The sequence below is a fragment of the Chelon labrosus genome (genome assembly GCF_963514085.1).
Source record: "Chelon labrosus genome assembly, chromosome: 21".
Lineage (NCBI taxonomy): Eukaryota > Metazoa > Chordata > Actinopteri > Mugiliformes > Mugilidae > Chelon > Chelon labrosus.
Genome location: NC_140354.1, coordinates 19,024,740 through 19,045,991, shown reverse-complemented (window position 1 = coordinate 19,045,991; position 21,252 = coordinate 19,024,740). Strand labels below are relative to the sequence as shown.

The window sequence follows — 21,252 nt, the reverse complement described above, 5'->3', positions numbered from 1 at the left end:
CAGTACTATGTGTGTGTCCAGTACTTTATTTGCACTTATTAGCGAATGCTAATATGCTAATATGCTAATCGACATTACAACGTTCCTATTGTTGGTATTAAAGCATGGCGCCCTTAACGTAACGTATGCCTTTAAAAGGTATTTGCAACAACATTTGTCAAAAGTGAAAACACTCGTTAAACGGAGCAGCGGCATTCATTGGCGTGAATATTTTTTTTTTGAGTTTTATTGATAACAAGCTGTCATCTTCTGTGCCGTCACATAATCTAGACTGTCAGTAATGGAACATAAGTAACTAAAATTAGCACTTGAATGAATACACCTGGCTTTAAAATTCTTAAACTGATAAGAGTGGCTAGATTTTCCATCCTGCTCCTCCCATTCTTTTGTTCCTTGTATAACGTGTTTATCTTTAGCCTTGGAAAAACCAACCTACCAACCTACGTCACCTGGAGGCTTTTTAAAGACTCCCAGAGGGCAGGTAGTCAGACTGCTCCTCAAGCACCGCACATGAAGCACACTCAGACACACAGTCACCATAATGGATCGGGTAACGTTTAAGCGGGAGAACATTAAGCGTATCCATGAAGTGGAGAATTCATTCGGTCCCTCAGGGACCCTTTTGTCCAAACCCGGTCGGATTCTGATAGGAGAGGGCCGTCTGATGAAGCGGGGTCGCAAGAAGTGGGAGCCGAAAGCCTTTTTCCTCTTCAATGATGTTCTGGTGTACGGCAGCTTCGTTCTGAACGGCCGCTGGCACAAAAAGCAGAAGATCATCCCTTTAGGTGAGAAACTCATCTGCCTCTCCTGGAGTTAACTCTCGAACAGTCAAACACAAACTATGGTTTGTAGATAAAGAGCTGTTATTTTAAACTGGTGGATCACAAGGTGCTTTAACTCTGAGAAAGAATGCTGCACAAAACTACTAGCCGGCAATTTGTGCAGAAATGGGAAGATCTGAATGACTGAAACTAGCTTAAATTAGCTGCAAACACCTTGTTGTCACGTTGTTTATTATGCTCACTGATCTTAGACAAGAAATTCTCTGACAAAGTGCATGAGACAGGACTCAGCGTAGACAAAGGACGTCGGCTGAGTAGGTGGTTTCCCAACGTGACTATTGTGTGTTCACTGTTTTGAAAGAATGTGCTCAGATGCATTCACACTTGTACTTCAAGCTGTCAGCCCGGGATCAGATCACCTAGGACACATGTTAATACTAGGTCTGAGCAAGGTCATAGTATTTAATATGTGATCTTCATTGTCATTTCAGAGTCCGTCAAGCTGGAGGACATGGAGGACAGTGAGGAGATCAAGCACCAGTGGCTGATCAGAACACCATTCAAGTCCTTTTTTGTGTCCACCGCTACATATGAGGAGAAGCAGGCCTGGTTGAAGCACATCCAAAACTGCCAGTCCGGACTGCAGCTCTGTGGCAACTTCCAACCTTGCAACGAATTTGCCGTCACCTGGATGCCCGATCAGGCTGCCTGCAAGTGCATGCGCTGCCTCAGGAGGTTCACCACGACCAACCGTCGACACCACTGCAGAAAGTGCGGCTTCGTCGTCTGCAATTCGTGCTCAAAGCAGCGGACGGTGATCGGTCACATCCACCCGACCAAACCGCTGAGGGTCTGCGCGCTGTGCCACATGAGGAACGATGAGGAAGAAGAAGAAGACGATGCGTCTCGCCTGAGGGGAGACAGCACTGGAAATCGTTCAGGGGAGGAGGAGGTGGCTTCTTCCGGTGATGAAGACTAGGTAAAGGCCTATACTTCCAGGAGCTGTCTGACTGCACGGACAGGCCGATATGTTTTCTTACCACCAGGTCCCCAGTGACCGTTTAAAGAATGCTGCAGTCAAACAATAAGCTGGATTATAACAAAGAGGACTGGACTGGATTCTGTTACTTAAAGGGCGATATAAATGAATAGACAAAGTCTTTAAATGTAAATAATGTAAATGTAAACAGTATTTTATTTGTGCATATTGACAGTTGTTATTTTCCTCCACTTTTTTACACCATACATAGCAACAAATTATCTTTACTTTGTCAGACATGATCAGAATCAGACGTCCGTGTTTCAGTCTCTGTTTACATGTGTAGGAAAAAAGTATTTGCACTTAAAACCTGTTCTTTTGCTGCTGAATTATCTTTATGTCATATCTGTGAACATTAAAGTTAGGTAACGAATGCACGTATGAGTGGTGATGCACCAATCTCATGTTTTCTGCCTCAATTCCAATAAATATGAGCTACTTTTATTGTACTTGGGTGTTTTGTCATGTCACGTTCTGCTTCTACTTCACTAAATGCACGTGGGAAATAATTTTACTTCACTATCCGACTCCTTTCTGCACATATGAAGAACTTAAAAACAAAACAATCATTTAATCAATGGAGGAAATAATCATAAATTGCAGTTAAATACAACAAAGTATTTTTTTACAGTGTAGTATTAAGAGTTTACCAAAAAAAACCTTTATTGTCAATGTGAAAACAAATATCGACTACAGAGAATAGTGAGGGAGGCCTTCCAGGCACATATATGACTACCCTGAAGGTGTTAAAATCTTCAGCAGCTGAGATGGGGGAGGGTTGGAAAACAAGAACTGTTACACAAGTGTCTTAACCTGTCAAAGGTTTATGGAAGGGCGCCAAAAAGAAATTAAATCTCATCTAGAGTTCGTGAGAGACTCCAAGTCCAACTAGAAGAGGGTTCTTTGGTCTGATGAGACCATAATGGAGCTTTTTGGCCATCAGTCTAGATGACAAACATTAAAATACTGCACAACATGCAAAGAAAAATCTGATTCCATTTGCGTGAGAATTTCATCTTGAACTTCAATTTGTTTACCAGCGCAGACAATGACCTGAAGTACACAGAGAAAGCTAGGCAGGCACGGTTTATAGGCAACAAGATGAATGTTTTCGGAGCGGCCGAGACAAAAACCCCAGACCTCGATCCAAAAGACGATTTGTGGCTGGACTTGAAAAGGGCCGTTCATGTCAGACTGACATGCAACCTCGCGGAGCTTGAGCCGTTTTGCACAAAAGAACGGGGTGAAATTGTCCAGATGTGCAAGCCTGGTTAGGATCTGTCCACACAGACTCTGTGCTGTGATCGCAGTCAAAGGTGCATCCACTAAATGTTGGCTTTAAGGAGGCAATTACTAATGCAGTCACCTATTTTGCTTTATGTATTCTGCAATCGCTGCAGAATTCTAATTTTAAATGGGCTGCATGTGCATAACCGTATTTATTTTTAAAACAAAAAAAATGTTGGAATGTGATTTATCTTAGCACGCTATGCTACCAACTTTGCGTTGAACAGTCTTATCTAATCACAGACAGTTTCGATCTGTGACATTATGAGGTGGTTGGTGGGGACGCTGAATGCAACAATTAAGGTATTCTCTGTCAGGGACGGCTTGTTCGGTAACAGGGAAGGGAGGACGTCGTGGTTTACTGTAAAAAACCCTCCGGGTATTTTTCTTGAGTGATGTAACCCAACAAACTGCACCTGCTCCTGAGTTTTTTCATGTTTTCATTCAAACTTAGAGTCACTGCTTGCGTTCAGTGGGACCGGAACGACACTTATCTGCTCTGCATGTGAACAAAGGGTTATCTCTTAACAAGTCCTGTCAGTGTGAGTCATTTCTCAGCATCTCAAGTCAAACCGGTTTTACTTCTCAGCTCCAGGAACAAGGAAATGTTGTGTGTCTCCTTGAAATAGATTCCCCCCATAACACAAACCATTGTTTATCACTGTTTCATTCAACTTTGCGGTCTAGTATCGGAGAATGGCCTACTTTTGATGCTGTTATTTTTCTCTCTTTTAATAAAGTCGGTCAGCCAGAATAGGTGTGCTTGAACCACTATTCAGTTTGCACTACACTTTCAGTGCTATAATAAAAGTCTATAGGCGCTGCATCTCACCCTTGCACAAAAACTTATCTTACTTCATACTCGAAAAACACATCCGAAGAGAAGAAAATACATATAAATAGCTAAATTTAATGAGCTGTTGCTTGCAGCTGCATCTTAAATCTACGTATCTTGGTAGGACAGACTGTCCTGTGCTGTGGAAAACCAGCAAAAATGCATTTAGCGCCGTTTTAACTCAACAAACAAAGTGAGTAAATGCAGAGTGAAAAACGGCACACATTTTTTGACATGTTCCTTCACTAATATGACTGAAAATACACCTGATTCGTTGTTTGCAACTTCGTAACTCAACTTGCTGGTGCTGTAAACATTGACAGTGATTGACTTTGCAGCTGGAAAGAAAGCGGCATTCAATTCAACAATCACAGTGGCGGCACCTGCTGGTAGAAAGTGGGTAATGCAACGGATTCATTGCTGTCCGCTGCAGGACATTAGTTCAGTAACCTAAAGGTTAAATTATGTAAACGTTTTGACAACGTAACAGTGTCATCAGGCGAGAGGTGGGGTACACCCTGGACGGGTCGCCAGACTATTGCAGGACTTATTTAACATGAATTTGGAAATAAAACGTCCAGACAGTTGGACTTCATTGTGCCTAGCAACGCACATAGCAACTGAAACCACTGCAAAACTTTGCATCATCGTAATATATAGAATATGTAAAAATAACCGAATATATGTTTCACAAATGTGTTAATATTTGTGTTTCATCAACCAATATTTAAAATTAACACGCCAATTATTTTTATTTTTTTAATTTAATTCAAATTTAGCTTGAAAACCGTCGATTGTTTGTGACGTTTCACTAGTCGCTCGTTTTGATGGCGTCACCTTCGCCTTTCCGCTCTCGCTCGCGGCAGTGTAAACATGGCGGACGGCTAGCTGAGTCGTTGTGTGCATAAAGGTTTTGAGTTTCTCTTGCAGGACGTGAACAGTACGCTTTGTTTGGCCCCCGGTGCCCGGAGGGGCGTGTGTACAGAGCGCTGCGCTCTACACGGTTTTCTTATATTAAAAGGTACAGTTAAATTTGCCCTTTTGCGAAGCTTTCGGTGCTAACGCGGGCCTAGCTACAAGTGCTAGCTAACAGCTAACTAGCCAATCAAATGCTGCATGACCGGTGAGCTTAAACTTAGATGTGTGTCGCAGTGAGTTTATGCCTTATTGTGTTTCTTAGCTATTTAAAAATCCCGGAGTTTGTTTATGCTACATTTAGCAGGTTATTTTATATTGACTTAATAAGTTTTTAAATCATGTGTTGGCTGTCAGCTTTATAACTTGTTAGCATACAGTAGCTAACTGTTAACGTTCAGTAAATAGTCTATTTGTGTGGTTTTATATGTCCAGATTGCTCCAGTTCTAGCAATAACGTTACTAAAGTGTTAATTCAGTGTGTGAGCTGTGAGCATCAGTAGTACAGTTATCTAAAGGGAACCTGCTAACCTCCCAGGGGTGATTTGAAACGGCTACCAGAAACATAATTTAATTGCTTCTGTAATTCAGATGTAAGCCAGATTCATGGACCGTTAATTTTATTAAACCCGTGTTTTTTTTGCTTTGCAGGTTGAAGGAGAGACACCGCAACCATGGGGCGACGTTCAACCTCCTCCACCAAGAGTGGGAAGTTTATGAACCCCACCGACCAGGCCAGTAAGTACCGACTGTCAAACAGATCCTCCGGCATTGACCTCAATAATGATCAATCTATTGTTAAGTCATGTATAAGAATTGTAACAAGTGTGTGTTTGTTCTTTCCAGGAAAGGAGGCCAGGAAAAGGGAGTTAAAAAAGGTACTTAAAGATTTTAAAACAAAAGACTCACTTTTACTTTTCGTCTTGAGTGCAACACCTGTGAAGTCTCGTTGGTAAAAACTGTCTTTATTTGCGAATCTGCTAGAACAAGAAGCAGCGAATGATGGTGAGAGCGGCGGTGCTGAAGATGAAGGACCCCAGACAGATCATCAGAGACATGGAGAAGCTGGATGAGATGGGTGAGGCAGCTGAATTTGTTGAGTTTAAATTAGGGCTGTCAAGTTTTCTCTGTCATTTTGAGCCCGGTTCGTTTGTGGTTTGGGAAATCAGGAAGTGAACAAAGGTGCAGTAACACAATGGAAAGCAAGCATAGTCTGAAGAGCTGTCATAGTGAATCATTCTACTATCCTCTCCCTTGTTCAAAAAAGAGCATCAAAAACTTGAATGTGCTACTAAAGGGTGGATCTTGGATCTTGTCAGCGGTGAAGCATACGATAATCCAAAATCCTTTTCCTCTCTCGACAGAGTTCAACCCCGTTCAGCAGCCCTTGCTGAATGAGAAGGTGTTGAGGGACAAGAGGAAGAAGTTACGCGAGACATTTGAACGCATTGTCCGTCTGTACGAGAGGGAGAACCCCGAGACCTACAAGGAGCTGCGCAAACTGGAACTGGACTATGAGACCAAACGAGGGCAGCTGGCTCTTTATTTTGACTCCGTTAAGGTGTGTTTGTGAGCGGTGTTTGAATCCATGTTTTGTTTCCTGTACTTGAAAGTGGCTGAAATTGTGCAGTTTTTATCTTGACACACTGGTGCTACAATTTTATTTGATCAGAGCCAGATTGTATTTATTGTTTCGCTTGGAGCTGCTAAATTTAACTCATCACAACTGTGTTATTTTGTTGCATTATTTAGTCTTTGTGTTGTCTCTGTCTTTATTCTCTTTTTGTGGTACGTTCTCGTTTTCAGAATGCAGAGTCAGTGGAGGTGGACAGCATCCCTCTTCCAGATATGCCTCACGCTCCATCCAACATCCACATCCAGGACATCCCATTACCAGGGGCTCAGCCTCCCTCCATACTGAAGAAGAGCTCAACTTTTGGGTAGGGGTCCGCACTCTGGGGCTGCTAATGCAACTTTCCATCCATCTTGATCATCTTGATAACATCAATTAAACATTTTCTCATATCATATTTTAACATAAAACCTATGAATGAAGGAACCAGTTCAAACTTTAACTTTCAATCAATGATATTATTCATCAGAAAAGTTAAGATTAATGCACCATAGACCTAATTAGGAAAGATCTTATTTAATTCTGGTATTAATTAGCATGTACTACTTATACATCACGTTAATAGAAACCTGTGTTGTTTAGTTTTATAGGTTGAAATATACTTGAAAGCTACTAAAAAGTATTGATGTCATGCTAACCATTAGCATCTTCTAGAAGAGTCTTTTGTTGTTTAAAACACAACATAAGGACAGAACAACTGACCCCCAACTAAGAACCAGATCAAACTCAGTGTAATAGTCCGGATGCTGCTGTCTTGTGTTGTTTTGTCTGTTCTCTGTTGCCCGTGTGTAATCATGTTTGGGCTTTTATGAAAATGACAAGTTTTCGGCATGTCTGTCATTCTCCCGTCATAATTGGGATTGAACATAAACCTTGCACCTGTCAAATTGACAAAAGCAACTGCCATGATGCGTCCCTACAACCCTCCAACCTTTTGTAGATCGAAGGTTTCCCTGTATATGATGACGTGGTGTTACTGTGTCACTGAGATAAGTCTGTTTTGTGCGTCTCTTAGCAAAGGACCTCTGTCATTGTCTGGACCGCTGATGGCAACAGTTCCAGGTGTCCCACGCTTACCTGCAGGGAAAAAGCCCCCAGGGCCCCCACCTGGGCCGCCCCCTCCCCAGGTCCTCGCACTCTACGGCATTCCTTCCAGACGATCATACGGCATGGACACAGGTGACGTCCCGGTCGTCCCCTTTAATGACCACATTTGCGACTCCTCACTTCCTTTCTTGATGACAACTCCAGTCTTTTGCCCTTTTAACAGAGCCGTCCATCCCCGGGATAGGAAACGACTTGGCGATGGATCTGGGAAGAGATCGGGGCAGCGACAGCGACAGCGACAGGGACCGGGATGACGTGGACGACGATGACAGCGACTCCGAGGAGGACAGAGAGGACGAGAGAGACGAGGTGGGAGACGGTGACCAGAGAATGCGCATGGACAGGCAGGATGATGACAGGGACAGAGAGGAGGACAGGAATGAAAGACATGCTGGTGAGTGTTTCAGGAGAATATGTTCTCCACTTAAAGTTGCGTCAACTTTGTGTGTTGTTGCAAAAATGCATCTGATTCCAGTTAGACTTTGGGTTCTTGCAGTAATAAAACCTCGATTGTGTAAATGTCTGCCTGCTCCAGGTCGCAGTGTACGTTTCGCGGACATGGCTGCAGAAGCACCCCGCGAAGGAAAGAGGAAGAAGAAGAGGGTGGTGAAGAAGACCAAGGCCATTACACCTCTGCAGGCCATGATGTTAAGGATGGCAGGTCAGTCAGTTCCTGAAGAGGAGGAAGAAGAAGAGGTAGAGGAGGAATACACAGACGAATCGGACAGCTCCGACATCGAGGACAGGGGCCCGCCAGGGGACAGCCAGCCCCACCTTATGCCCAACCAGCGTCTGCCCCCTCCTGCTGGGCCTGTGGGACAGCAGGGGCCTCCACACTTGCAGGGTCCGCCAATGACCGGGCCTCCACCTCTGGGTCCGCCCCCGGCTCCTCCAATGAGGCCTCCCGGTCCACCCTCCGGCCCACCTCCTGGACCCCCACCAGGTTAGTGACAACGTTTATCAGCTTAACACTAGATTAACTTTCAGTATGTGTACATGTGTGAGCTGTGCACCATTGAGATGATGTGTTCTGTTTTGTTTAGGTGCTCCTCCTTTCTTGAGGCCTCCTGGGATGCCTGGAGGAATCCGCGGTCCCATGCCTCGTCTGCTTCCTCCTGGCCCGCCACCAGGTCGACCACCTGGCCCTCCACCAGGCCCCCCTCCTGGCCTCCCACCAGGCCCTCCACCACGCGGTCCCCCTCCCAGACTACCACCCCCAGCACCACCAGGTAGGCATATGTGTTTTACTTTAAATCAAATAATAATGTCCTGTATGTTGTGGATGTATCTGTGAATGTTTGACTTAAAATACCAAACTAAGGCAGTAAAAAGCAGGCAGCGTTGCTTACATTTCTAACTCGTGACTCTCCGCAGGTATGCCGCCTCCGCCTCCAAGAGCAGGAGGGCCCCCTCGTCCCCTTGCCCCACCACTCTCCCTCTTCCCCCCACCTCTCAACTCCAACGTGCTCAGCGCTCCCCCCAACATCGTCCAGCGGCAGAAAGGCTCAGGAGCAGGCCAGGACGGTTCACAGAACAACATGCCACCTCCTTCCATGCCCATGCGACCGGGCGTCATGCAGATGCCCCCTCCCCCCGGCACGGCCGCCGCCTCCGTTGGCAACAATCCCCCGGGCCACCACCACGCGGCCACCATCGAAAAGCGCGCCAACATCACGTCCGTCGCGGCGGCTGGAGGCGGCCTGGCAGCAGGCCCCGGCTCCGGCGGAGCCACCATCTCTGCCAAACCTCAAATTATCAATCCCAAGGCGGAGGTCACCCGCTTTGTGCCCACGGCGCTGAGGGTACGCAGGGACAAGAGCGGAGCGATGCCAGGGGCGGCACCTGGGCCCCTGGAGAAAGGAGGGGGGGGTGTTGGAGGAAGAAGGGGTGATGAAAATCTGGGAGTCGGCCAGTGGCAGAAACAGCAGGCAATGGCTACAACGATGGGCTTGACCAACCCGGCGCAGATGGGGGCTGTGTCTCAGAACAACATGAAGACTAAAGACCAGGTGTATGAAGCCTTTATGAGGGAGATGGAGGGACTCCTCTAAGACTCAGTTTTTCACTCGGAACAACAGGAGTGCGTTTGTTCTGTGTGTTCTGTGCAGAGTCATAGAGGTAGCTGATCCGTTTCTCTTTCTCAGTCCGTCAAATGCTTCTCCACCATCAGCATTGGTCTCTGCAGACTCATCCGCATTTCATCTGGATCTATTGTTTGATGTGTGAAGACTTTGATTATAAGACTAATCCAAAACGGAAACATTCAGAGTGGTTATTTCAACAGATGATAATGAACACTATCCTCTGCACAGAAGTGCTTTCTGTCCTCCAGTATGTTCTGTTTCGTTTTTTTTTTACCTTACAGCCGCGTTTTCCTCCAGTCAGCTGTTTGTCATTTGACCTTAGAAAGTCTTTTTGTTGTTATTTTATTGTTGACCTGCTAAACATCAAAACAAAGATGTAGAAAAAGACGAGATACATGTCAAACTGTTTGATCTGCAGCTAAATAAATACATGTTTTAAACTCGTGTTTCAGTGTGGTTTAATATAGGACAAAAATTATATGTATTTAAACTATATCCTAAGTTTATTAATAATTAATTTGGTAAATTATCCTTTTAAAAACCCCAAAGTAATATTTGTATTAAATTTGTGTCGTTATATTCAGGCAAAAAACGCAATTAAATATTTCCAACACCAATTCCCAAAATCCATTGCGGCACCAACTTGGTTCGCCGTTTCCGCATCTGCGCAGTGCGACGCTGACGACACGTTGGGGGACGAGAAGCATGGCGGACGACTCCGCGGAGAGCGTGAAGCCAAACAAGGATGAAACACTCGCAGGTTCGAGTAGTGATGATGATAACAGTCACGATAATGGCGGCGAAGGCGACGAGGCAGTGAAGAGCTTCAAGGATCTGGTGAGTTTGTCTCGGAGAGCGAAGCGGGAAGTGCAGTTTTAGCTAGCTTAGCTGTGCTAAACTGAGCTTTAGCTTACACAAACACAGCGTTCTCCTCGTGTTATAAACGTCTCTACTCGGTGTCTGCCTCTAACAGGGTGTCACCGAGGTTCTGTGCGAGGCTTGTGAACAGCTGGGATGGAAGAGTCCGACAAAGATTCAAGTGGAAGCGATACCAGTGGCTCTGCAAGGTGAGGAACTACATTAAATACCTCGGTGATGCCTTCACGGCCGCTCTGTTTTCTGTCAAACACGTGTGTTTACCCTACAAAAAACTAAAATAAAAGTGTGTAAATACTCCATTATATGTCATATTATATTTTTTACTTTTATACTTTATGACCACTGACAGGTTCTGTAAATAATAACACAGATTATCTAGTTATTGTAGCACCTGTGTGATGACCTGTAGGCAGGTAAATGGATGCACATGAGGAGTGAAGGCTTTCCTGTGGGGTCTGATGCAAGCTACTGTCGACCAGAGGTAGTGAAATGCCACTTCATTCTCCAACAACTTCTAATTTTATTTGTCCTTTCTCCTCCGACTGCAGGGAAGGACGTTATCGGCCTCGCAGAGACCGGTTCGGGAAAGACCGGCGCCTTCGCCCTCCCCATCCTCCAGTCGCTGCTGGCCTCGCCCCAGAGGCTCCACACCCTCGTTCTCACCCCCACCAGGGAGTTGGCGTTCCAGATCTCCGAGCAGTTCGAGGCCCTGGGCTCCAGCATCGGCGTCAAATGTGGTACGTGTCCTTTTGTTTGTCGGCTGTGAGATGTTCGGTTTTGTGCGGCTCTGGGCTCATGACTCGTCTGTGTTGCAGCCGTGATAGTCGGTGGAATCGACATGATGTCCCAGTCCCTGGTGTTGGCTAAAAAACCACACATCGTTATCGGTAAGACCACGCCACTTCATGTCCTGCTTCATCAAACAGTCCTATTATTTTATTTTTTATAAATGCGCGTGTCCCAAACGTTTACAGCCACGCCTGGTCGGCTGATCGATCACATGGAGAACACCAAGGGCTTCTCCCTGCGAGCTCTCAAGTTCCTGATCATGGACGAAGCCGACAGAATCCTCAACATGGACTTTGAGACAGAGGTGGGAAGTTATAAACGGTTCGGCAGTGAAATCAAACCCTCGCCGAGCTCAGTCGTTTCCCATTCGTCGATATAAACGTGTTACTCTTGTATTCCTTCGTACCAGGTGGACAAAATCTTGAAGGTGATTCCCAGAGATAGACGCACCTTCCTGTTCTCTGCCACCATGACCAAAAAGGTAGGAAGACGCTTATCAGTACTTAGGAGGTTGTTAATTAAAGGCCTTCACCCTCTAACTTAGCTAGCTCTTCAGACTAAGCTCTACAGCACCAATGGCTGAGTGTTCATATACAAGATGCAAAGCTCAGGCAGCCAAACGAGTACAATTAGGAGGACTGCAGGTCAGGGTGTATGACTGAGTGGACATTTGTGTTGGAAAATACCCAGAAGAGGACGCCGATGGACGCCCTGCTGACACAGCATGTGCATCATGGTGTTTCTAGTCCTGCTTTGCTCTGTAAGTTATTAGGAAAAGTAATATGTTGGTGCTATAGTAGTAATACACCACTGGGGTCTATGTCTTTACGCTCTTTTAAGGTACTACGGGACATAGACGCCTTAACCCACGCCTACGCCATTTATACTTGTGCGCTCGTCAGTCTGGTTCAGTCTGGAACAACGTAAACCAACGTAAACACTAGTCGAAGCTGTGTCATTTTTTTGCCAGTCGTGTTCAGTTTGTTTCCACTTCCTGCTTCACTTTCAACAGCAGCGACTGAAAAATTTGCCAAAATTTCACCGAAGACGAGTCGTACAAATGTTTGCATCTCCGAACCTCCTCAGTTAACCTTTCCTCCATGTGTTCCATCGTTATTGATCGAAAACAGTCAATTTCAATAATTGCGGAGATGGAGAAGGAGCTGGAAATACTAAAGCGTAAACATGCTGCTACCAAGCGGACCAATCACAGCGCTTGCAGCCTGCGTCGCTGCGGGGAGGTGCACTTCAGGCTATGGCGCTAAGGTCTGGGCTGTCAGCGTGGCTATGGCGTCTACACGTAGAAAACAAGGTTTACGTACAACTCTCAAGAGTGCGCACTCTTGCAAAGCTGCATCAGTAAGTCCAAAGTAGTTGTATTGGTCCATTGGTAACACATAGTCGCACTGCAAAACAAACTACTCAGTTGAGGAATTGCTCAGTTAGCTATTAGCTCCAACTCTGACATGATTTGCTGAGTTCCAGACGCCGTATTCTGAAGTTTGTGAGGTAAACTCAACACAGCAACGTAGAAATCCCACCTGCTGCCGGCGTTATGGTTGCGACGCAACTATAAATGCTTCACAATTGCTGTTGCATAGGCTGTGAGTTGATGCGACGCCAGTGTGCAAACCAAGCTTTAAGTTTTGTTTCCTTGCCCTGATTCGTTCGTGAACAGGTCCAGAAGCTGCAGAGAGCAGCTCTGAAGGATCCTGTGAAGTGCGCCGTCTCCACCAAATACACCACGGTAGACAAGCTGCAGCAGTACTATGTCTTCATACCGTCCAAGTACAAGGTGAGAGCAACGTCTCAGAGCTGCAGAGGCTGCGAGTCGCCCGTCTCCCAGAGTCACCACGGCGGACTGTGACGATTTTTAATTTGCTTCCGTTTGCAGGACTGCTACCTGGTGTCCATCCTGAACGAGCTGGCCGGCAACTCCTTCATCATTTTCTGCAGCACATGCAACAACGCCCAGCGGGTGGCGCTGTTGTTAAGGAACCTTGGCATCACTGCGATCCCTCTTCATGGACAGATGAGTCAGGTAGGCTGTTTTCACTTCTCAAGCATTTCTAGTAATGTTTTAGATTAAATTATAATGTTTAAGGACTTATTGTTGCAAAAGCATTTATAATTTTGATAAAAACTTTGCTGGTGCTTTGTACTCTGTACCCTCCTGGAAACTCAAAGCAAGCTGTAATCGGAAAAATAAGAATGATGCTCAACGACATTTTTAATCTTCTTCCTGGTCAGAACAAACGTCTCGGAGCTCTGAACAAGTTCAAGTCCAAGTCTCGTTCGGTGCTGCTGGCGACTGACGTGGCCTCCAGGGGTCTGGACATCCCTCACGTTGACTGCGTCATCAACTACGACATCCCCACTCACTCTAAGGTACCGTGGCGCTTTTACCGACACTGCTGTTGAGTCTGACGAGTTCTTTGATCTGAGCTGGCTCCGTGTGCCCTCCCCACAGGACTACATCCACAGAGTCGGGCGAACAGCCAGAGCGGGGCGAGCTGGAAAATCCATCACTTTTGTCACGCAGTAAGAACGACTTGTTTATTTTTGCTCCTATCGCGCAATTTTTTGACTGAATCCACATTTATGATGAACGCACGTTTGTGCTTTTATTCAAGGTACGACGTGGAGCTTTTCCAGCGAATTGAAACCTTGATTGGGAAGAAACTTCCAGCTTTTCCCACCCAAGAAGAAGAGGTGATGATGCTGGTGGAGAGGGTGAGCGAGGCCCAGAGATTTGCCCGGCTGGTACGTCGTCTTTGTTTGTTACCTTGACATTTCAAATTTGGGCGCGATATGGGAGGAACGAGTCGCTTAGAGAGCAAAATCGGTAATCAGCCAACCAGGTCGCATTTTGTCAATCGAATTTTTATTGCTGTCTTCCGGTCGTCGCTATAATGTGCTCATTAGTAGGAGAAATTAACCTGCTATTAAGCTTTAAAACACAGACCCCAGTCATTTTAGGTGTACCTTTTTAAGGTTTTATCCATCTATCTGGTTTTGTTGATCTTAATGAGCACTGATTTTGTGATTGATTATTATGTGCCCATGCACTTATTGTTTCCTTGCCTTGCTTGTTTGTTTATTTGATTGATTGACTGTGTATGGAAAACCATACTAGTTGGGAAACCTAACTACAAACCCATTATACGGATCAGCTTAAAAGTATTTTCAGAATTTACTAAACATCTGCATAAACATCATCAGATCAATTGGAAAACACTTTGGAATCTAATTTGATTTGATGTTTTGAATCATTTTTATGCAGAAATGTAGAAGATTCTGAGGGTTGCAATTATTTTTAAGCGGCACTGTAGGTTATTGGAGGAACTTTATCACTAAAGAATTAAAAAAACAAAAAAACATGCGTGCAACTCAAGTCTTCAAATCACTCCAGACTAGACAATAATAATCTTTATTTCTATAGCGCTCTTTCAATCAAAATTACAAAGAGCTTCTCAACAACATAAAAATTTGCAATTGTAAAAGCAGGTGCATAAGACATAGTAAAAAATACAGTTTAATTTAAACTTAAAACGTGTGTCAACCAACCACAAGTTCGTTTTGTAGTTTCAATATCTACTGTATGTAAATGTAAGTTGCCCTCAGGAATTTGTCTTATCACACTGGAATAATTTGTGGGAAAAAAATTATTTAGTATTTTATGAGAAAATTTTATAATTTTTGAACGTGAGTCTATTGGGGGCGGCCCCTATTGACCATCACTGGTATTGCACTTTAAATCACTTAAACACTGGTGTTAATTCCAAGTCACGGTTATTGCATTTTGATTCTTAAAAAAGGTTTAAAAGAATTATAAATAACTACAAATATAGTAAATTACAGTAAAAGTAATTTGTTGAAAGTAGTGAATAAATAGCTGGAGGTAAAAATCGTTCCAGTATAATCATTTATCCTACAGCTTCAGATCCTAAGGTTCGTCTCTGTGTGTCTGAAGAGTTTTATCACTGAAGGAAAAACCACTCAAACATATTCAATTGTCTTCCTCAGGAAATGAAGGAACATGGTGAGAAAAGGAAAAGGCCGAAAAGAGGCGATGGAGATGAGGATGACACGGAACAAGCGAGTGGAGTGAGGAAGAAAGTTAGAGGAGGATTAGGAGGAGGAGGTGGAGGAGGAGGAGGAAGAGGAGGAGGAGGAGGAGGAGGAGGAGGAGGAGGAAAGAAGAGGGGTGGAGGTGCATGGAGGGGAGGACACTGATCTCTTCTTACTTTCGTAGATTGTACATAACTTCAACACACATTGCCTTTCCTGCTTTTGATGTAAAACTTGATTACTGTGACGCCATGTTTTCCAGTATTCAGTATGGAAGCGAACGACTATTTAATGACAAAAAAAAAAACATGCTTTCCTTTGCTTCTGTATGAGATTTTTCCCATTTGTAATAAAACGCCTCTTTGAACACATGTTTGTGGTGTGATGATGTATAGTCGCGTGAGTTACGTCCACCGTAAAATGTGGTCACTGTCGGTCATATTTCTTTTCACAGCGTCGAACGTGACTTTTTGAATGAGGGGCAGCAACAACACTGTGTAGGACAGGAGCGGCCAAACTAAATGAAAAAAAACAACAACTTAAAACTCAATAAATATATGAATATGTAATTAAATACACCAAAACTATTATTCATATAATATTAATGTATAAAATGAGACATGCTTTAGTTAACTGTATTACCCATATTTGTTTATTTTCCCATTTAAATCATTAATTCCATTTAAATTCTCTTTTACTATTATACATTGTCTCTTTTTATTATAAAAATAAATGCCTAATTTAATTTGTATCTTAATTTTGGGGCATTCAAATTTAATTCATTTTTATTGACTTGAGTACTATGACTTCCTTTGTTATTTACCTCTAAAGGACATTTTGTTAGAAGAGTGTTAGAGTAAGGTAAGTGTTTTAAATATGTAGTTTTCTCCGTGCAAATAGAAGTAGTAATATTTTGTCAAGTTTGTTGAGGTTTATATTACTGGTTCTGTCCCTACAATCTTAATTTCACCACTGTCTGGTGAATGTAATTTAATTGTATGTTTGGTTTTGGCACTTTCGGTCCTCCCTAATTTATGTCTTTGGCTTCTGTGTTTTGTGGATTTTTCTTAAGGAATATTTTGTTAGATGATCTGTGAGACAGCAGAAAGTAACAACAGAAAAATTATATTGTGGTCCAAGCATGCGGCCATATTAATGATTTCCCCCTTGACTGTCATTCGCTTTTCACCGCAAATTTAGGGGTTAGGGGTTGGTTAATCTGTTTTCCCACTAGATGGCCCTGTTTGGTGGCATTTGTTTGTAAAACTAAAATTATTCTTCACAAATAATGAGGTTAGCGTGTCTAGGACGACCATAAAAAGTAATAGAAACTTTATTTTCCCCATACATGGTACGAGACCAATGTTTTTAATGTATTCTGAATCCGAATCTGTTTTTTGGTTTATTTAATTACGTTATAACTTATTTATTGAGTTCATTATTTTTGGCGGAATCAATTTTTTTGGCAGTTTTGCTCCTCCATACTTAACAAATTGAGTGTCTTTCTAGTTTTATAGTTTTCCCCTTTCACTAGCCTTATTTTTTTTAATGTTTTTTTAATATGTGGGATATTTGTAGTTCTCTGTTTCTGTAGATGGATACACTATGGTGTATTTAATCACATACGGAGTTGCGTTTTTTATTTTGGCACTCCCGTTCCTCCATACATAACGTCTCAAGAAATAATTTGGCCTCCTTTATTTGTTATTTCCTAAAAAAAATGGTTTTATTTAAAGACCTGTGAGGCATGAGAAGACGAGAGGGATTACTTTTTCTACGCGTGTCATTGGTTTGCAGCACATTTGGGGGGTTGGTTTGTTCCAGCCAATGACGGAGAGGGCGAGAGAGGGACCGCAAAGTGGGAGCCCAATTGTCTGTGGGCTGCATCTGGTGGGTGTGTGCAATGCCTAGATATTGGTGTGATAGATTTAAAGCGGGCCCTGTCATTGCAGAAACCCGTGACAAAACGTACATTACCAGCGAGCCACTAAAAGAGACAGGCATCGGCACACAGAGATCACATCCACCCCAGGTGAATCATTGGAAAGAGGGTGACGGCGAGGCGCGCGATTGATCTGCGTGATCGGTATCTATGCGCGCTCGGTCCGTCGTAGGCGGGCGCAGCATCGGTCAAGTCCGCTCTGTTTAGGAGGGGCCCCCAGTGTGAGAGGCAGCACTGTGGCTGTGGCGCATACCGAAGCCCAAATATACATGCCTGCATTTCAATCGTGTGTAGCAGCTCGTTGCGCACAGGGGGGACTGCTCGGACTGCTCGGTTAACAGGATCTGACCGCTGCTTCGCTGCACCAGGTGAGTCTGAGGACCCGGGGGGTTGGGAAGGATGGAGCGCGTATATATACATGTTAGAATAAACGACAGTGGATGGAGGGAGCAGAGGAGAGAGGATGGAGGTCTGTTTGGAAACTTTAGTCAGTTCAGAAGCCACCTTATCATGTGAAACACCTGACATTTCCACTAATGTAATTATTATAACCACACAAACACTGAGATAGCTTATCCTACGCATCATCCTCTGCGTAATAACTTTTATATGTTTTTGTATTTACCGTAACGCCACATTCAGGCGCCGGTTTATTACGGTAGCTGAATCCGTGTACGCAGCAAGTTTTACACTGCCCATAGCTACAACATGAGGTGGATTATTGTTTATCTTCTATAGCATAAGAAGAAGAGATGACGATAAATGTGCCATTCACGACGTCGCTGCGTCCAGTTTGGTGCGACGCGCAGCCTGCGCAGTATGCGTATTGTTGTAATGCAGACTCTCAGATCTACGCTGAAGTCTGGCTCAGTGATGTAGACCAGCTTTACTGTCCTCGCCATGCTGTAAACTGTTATTTATAGCAGCTGTGAGGCAAGGCGTATGTTTCCAACTGCATCTCACAGAATCACTGATGTCTTTAATGTGGTTCGTCAGTTAGTTACTAAACTAATGTGCTGCTCTAAATGGAAGTATTAGTGATGGGTGACACCCACTGTCCTCCACTGGTTTACATGGACACAAGTATTCTGTTAATAATCAGAATAACAATAACTAATCAGATTAAAAAAAATACCTCAATCAGAACATTTAGAGCTGCTCTGCTGTTCTGACATATTTAATTACGTTATTAGTTCTTTATTTTAGATTTTGGCAGTTGGGGTCCTCCATACATGTGACTTCTTTGTTTTATAGTTTTAGTTTTCCCCTTTTTTGAAGTCATTTTGTTATGTAATTAATATGCAGGGTCTCTATTTGTATTTAAATGAGGCACTTTTTAAAAAAAATTTTGGCACTTCCATTCCTCCATACATAACGTGTCAAGAGATTCTTTGGCGTCCTTTTCAGTCAGATTGAGAGGAGCGGTGTACACCTTTGATGGTTTGTTTTATAGGAAAATAACCGTGTAAACACTTGATCCAATGATTTCTCCCTGGCTGGAATAAATCCATTCTTTCTGCACACATTTGCTCCAAGGGGTAAACAAATGATAATGAGTTTCCAGGAGAGACAGAAACATGGAGGTAGCTAAACAAACCAGATGTTCGAACAAGTGTTTGAGAAGATGAACGAAGCTGGAATCAGTGTTGAAAAAAAAAAAAAAACTGTCTCCATCTTGGCTGTCTTCTTCTTTTGAATGACTACAGTGTTGTCAGTGAAGTTGGGGTGGGATGTACTGATTTGATGCTCCAACAATCTTTTATAGCTAATGTTATGTGGTAAACATAATGATGAGGTGACGAGTTTCCAGGAAGGACAGAAACATGGAGGTAGAAAAACAAACCAGATGTTCATGCAAGTGTTTGAGAAGATGAACGAAGCCAGAATGCTAAAGCAACGCTGAAAACGTGGCTCCATCTTGGGTCATCTTCTTCTACTGAATGACTTCAGTGTCACTAATAAAGTTGAGGAAGAAAAAAAAGCCTTTTCTGTAATATTTCCAGTAGATTCTGTGCTCCACTTTGGGCACCAACGCTTTGGGCATGTCAAAAAACTTCCACAGCGATTGATGTTTTGGTGCATGTAAACACAGGTCACATATAATATCTAAGCTTCTAATCCGTCTCTGGCCTGTGACGCATTTTTCCTCTGTAAAAGTTTCAAGCACACCAAACAAACACAGACCTACAACTGTTATATAACTGTTATTGAAGCCTGCCCAGGTGCCAAGTGCAGTGCCAATTTGTGGCCACAGATGTCGCCAAAGAAAACTAAATTGCTCCTTTAAACATCGAGTAACTTTCCAGTGATATAATCAAAAAATTGGATTATGCTTCTAATCTGTCTGTGTCCTAGGTGGCCACGTTGCTCTGGTAAATCCCAGCTAAAATGTCTCATCGGAGTGGGCAAGAGGACCCGGAGCGGTACCTGTTCGTGGACCGGGCCGTGGTTTACAACCCGGCCACGCAGGCCGACTGGACGGCCAAGAAGCTGGTGTGGGTCCCCTCCGAGCGGCACGGCTTCGAGGCGGCCGGCATCCGGGAGGAGCGCGGCGAGGAGGTGCTGGTGGAGCTGGCGGAGAACGGCAAGAAGGTGGTGATCAACAAGGACGACATCCAGAAGATGAACCCGCCCAAATTCAGCAAGGTGGAGGACATGGCCGAGCTCACGTGCCTGAACGAGGCGTCCGTGCTGCACAACCTGAAGGACCGCTACTACTCTGGACTCATATATGTGAGTGGCTTCAGATTTGTCTTTAATCTCAATCCAGGCAGTTATAATTTCAAAATGATGGACAGTATTTCTGATTTTTTCTGGAAAGTAAAAGTGAGATCTCATATTTATCTTCATGCCTGCTCTCCTGAATGACCACACACACATATACTTGCACAGCGTATGATTGACAGACCTCTCTAGTCTTTTAACCATTGCCAGATCTCCTCTTGTTAGTGCCTCTAGGTTACAGATTGTTACCTCCCCCCGTGGCCTTCTCCCTCACCTCAGTTTAAGGCCGACCTCTTCCATAAACACTGCTGCTTTCAGTTTGCTTGTGTTGCCCCGGCCTCCTGCTAGAAGGCCTTGTCTGATGGCTTGACCCCTCCTGCTGTGTGAAACTTGGTGCAAATATGACTTTTTCATCTCCGAAGTTTGCAGCCGTCTTCAACACTGCCTCGCTTCTGTCCCCATAATCTAATTTCGCGGCCGCTCTGTGATCTCGACCCATTTAGTGACATGTTTTCCCGGAATAGAATGTGGGTTAGCGATCACCTGAGAGATTCCTCTTTAGATGCTGCAGAGAAAACCGTTGCACTCATCAACATCCCGATAAAACGTCAGCACCGACTCCCAGACGAGCACGTTCGTTAGTGTTAATGCAGCCCTCTGGAGGTGTTGGGGTTTATAATTTGTCAAATATTATAGTGGAAGAAAAGTTTCCCATATGGTTTGAATTTCCATGCCTTACCGTAAAAAAAAAAAACTCCTCTTCAGTTTCTCTCAAATACCGTAGTGTCATGGTTTCATCTGTTAATTGTCCCCTTGCCTGAGAGAAATTGAAAACATGTGTCCGAGAGTGTTGGTTTTCTATGAGGAAGAGAATTTTCCCTGTTTGTCTCGCTCTGAGAAGAAGAAAAAAATATCTATTTCCAGTGTATTTGACTTACTCTTCCACTGCAGACATAATATAACGTCTCCCGCAGGCTGTGCTCTCAGTGGAGGTCATTGGGAAGACTTCTGTGACTCATCATCGTAGAAATGCAGAGGTCTGCTGAGAGTTGAAGGGCATAGTTCACGCTTCTGGCCAAAGTTTCAACTAACGTGGTGAACAAATATAATAGTAGCTGATATTAGCTTAAATCTCAGGCTTCACACTGCTCTGAACATCAGTTTT

General features: G+C 44.0%; 4 protein-coding genes across 5 annotated transcripts in view; all 4 read left to right on the top strand.

Moving 5' to 3' along the window:
* Nucleotides 1-479: 479 nt before the first annotated feature.
* LOC311506021 (pleckstrin homology domain-containing family F member 1-like) lies at nucleotides 480-2,374 on the top strand. The gene is made up of 2 exons (XM_084569886.1): nucleotides 480-785; nucleotides 1,274-2,374. Exons 1-2 carry the CDS (start codon nucleotides 542-544, stop codon nucleotides 1,759-1,761), a joined length of 732 nt encoding a protein of 243 aa, XP_084426012.1. The 5' UTR covers nucleotides 480-541; the 3' UTR covers nucleotides 1,762-2,374.
* A 2,402-nt stretch (nucleotides 2,375-4,776) lies between these two features.
* wbp11 (WW domain binding protein 11) lies at nucleotides 4,777-10,122 on the top strand. Its single transcript, XM_084570481.1, has 11 exons — nucleotides 4,777-4,964; nucleotides 5,510-5,596; nucleotides 5,705-5,736; nucleotides 5,843-5,936; nucleotides 6,223-6,419; nucleotides 6,665-6,798; nucleotides 7,507-7,670; nucleotides 7,762-7,992; nucleotides 8,134-8,541; nucleotides 8,642-8,827; nucleotides 8,973-10,122. Exons 2-11 carry the CDS (start codon nucleotides 5,533-5,535, stop codon nucleotides 9,647-9,649), a joined length of 2,187 nt encoding a protein of 728 aa, XP_084426607.1. The 5' UTR covers nucleotides 4,777-4,964; nucleotides 5,510-5,532; the 3' UTR covers nucleotides 9,650-10,122.
* A 257-nt stretch (nucleotides 10,123-10,379) lies between these two features.
* Nucleotides 10,380-21,252, top strand: part of ddx47 (DEAD (Asp-Glu-Ala-Asp) box polypeptide 47) — a 262,281-nt gene continuing 251,408 nt past the window's right edge. The window contains exons 1-12 of the mRNA XM_084570181.1: nucleotides 10,380-10,519; nucleotides 10,656-10,749; nucleotides 11,110-11,298; nucleotides 11,377-11,448; nucleotides 11,536-11,654; nucleotides 11,760-11,831; nucleotides 13,029-13,145; nucleotides 13,245-13,391; nucleotides 13,601-13,738; nucleotides 13,821-13,891; nucleotides 13,984-14,113; nucleotides 15,377-15,557. Of these exons, the coding sequence (XP_084426307.1) occupies nucleotides 10,388-10,519; nucleotides 10,656-10,749; nucleotides 11,110-11,298; nucleotides 11,377-11,448; nucleotides 11,536-11,654; nucleotides 11,760-11,831; nucleotides 13,029-13,145; nucleotides 13,245-13,391; nucleotides 13,601-13,738; nucleotides 13,821-13,891; nucleotides 13,984-14,113; nucleotides 15,377-15,557 (1,462 nt within the window). The 5' untranslated portion in view covers nucleotides 10,380-10,387. The remainder of the gene's footprint in view (nucleotides 10,520-10,655; nucleotides 10,750-11,109; nucleotides 11,299-11,376; nucleotides 11,449-11,535; nucleotides 11,655-11,759; nucleotides 11,832-13,028; nucleotides 13,146-13,244; nucleotides 13,392-13,600; nucleotides 13,739-13,820; nucleotides 13,892-13,983; nucleotides 14,114-15,376; nucleotides 15,558-21,252) is intronic.
* The window catches only part of LOC311506281 (myosin-10), a 62,943-nt gene continuing 59,089 nt past the window's right edge, over nucleotides 17,399-21,252 (top strand). For both annotated transcript variants that reach the window (XM_084570179.1, XM_084570180.1), the window contains exons 1-2: nucleotides 17,399-17,731; nucleotides 19,719-20,096. In XM_084570179.1, coding sequence (XP_084426305.1) covers nucleotides 19,752-20,096 — 345 coding nt within the window. In that variant the 5' untranslated portion in view covers nucleotides 17,399-17,731; nucleotides 19,719-19,751. The remainder of the gene's footprint in view (nucleotides 17,732-19,718; nucleotides 20,097-21,252) is intronic.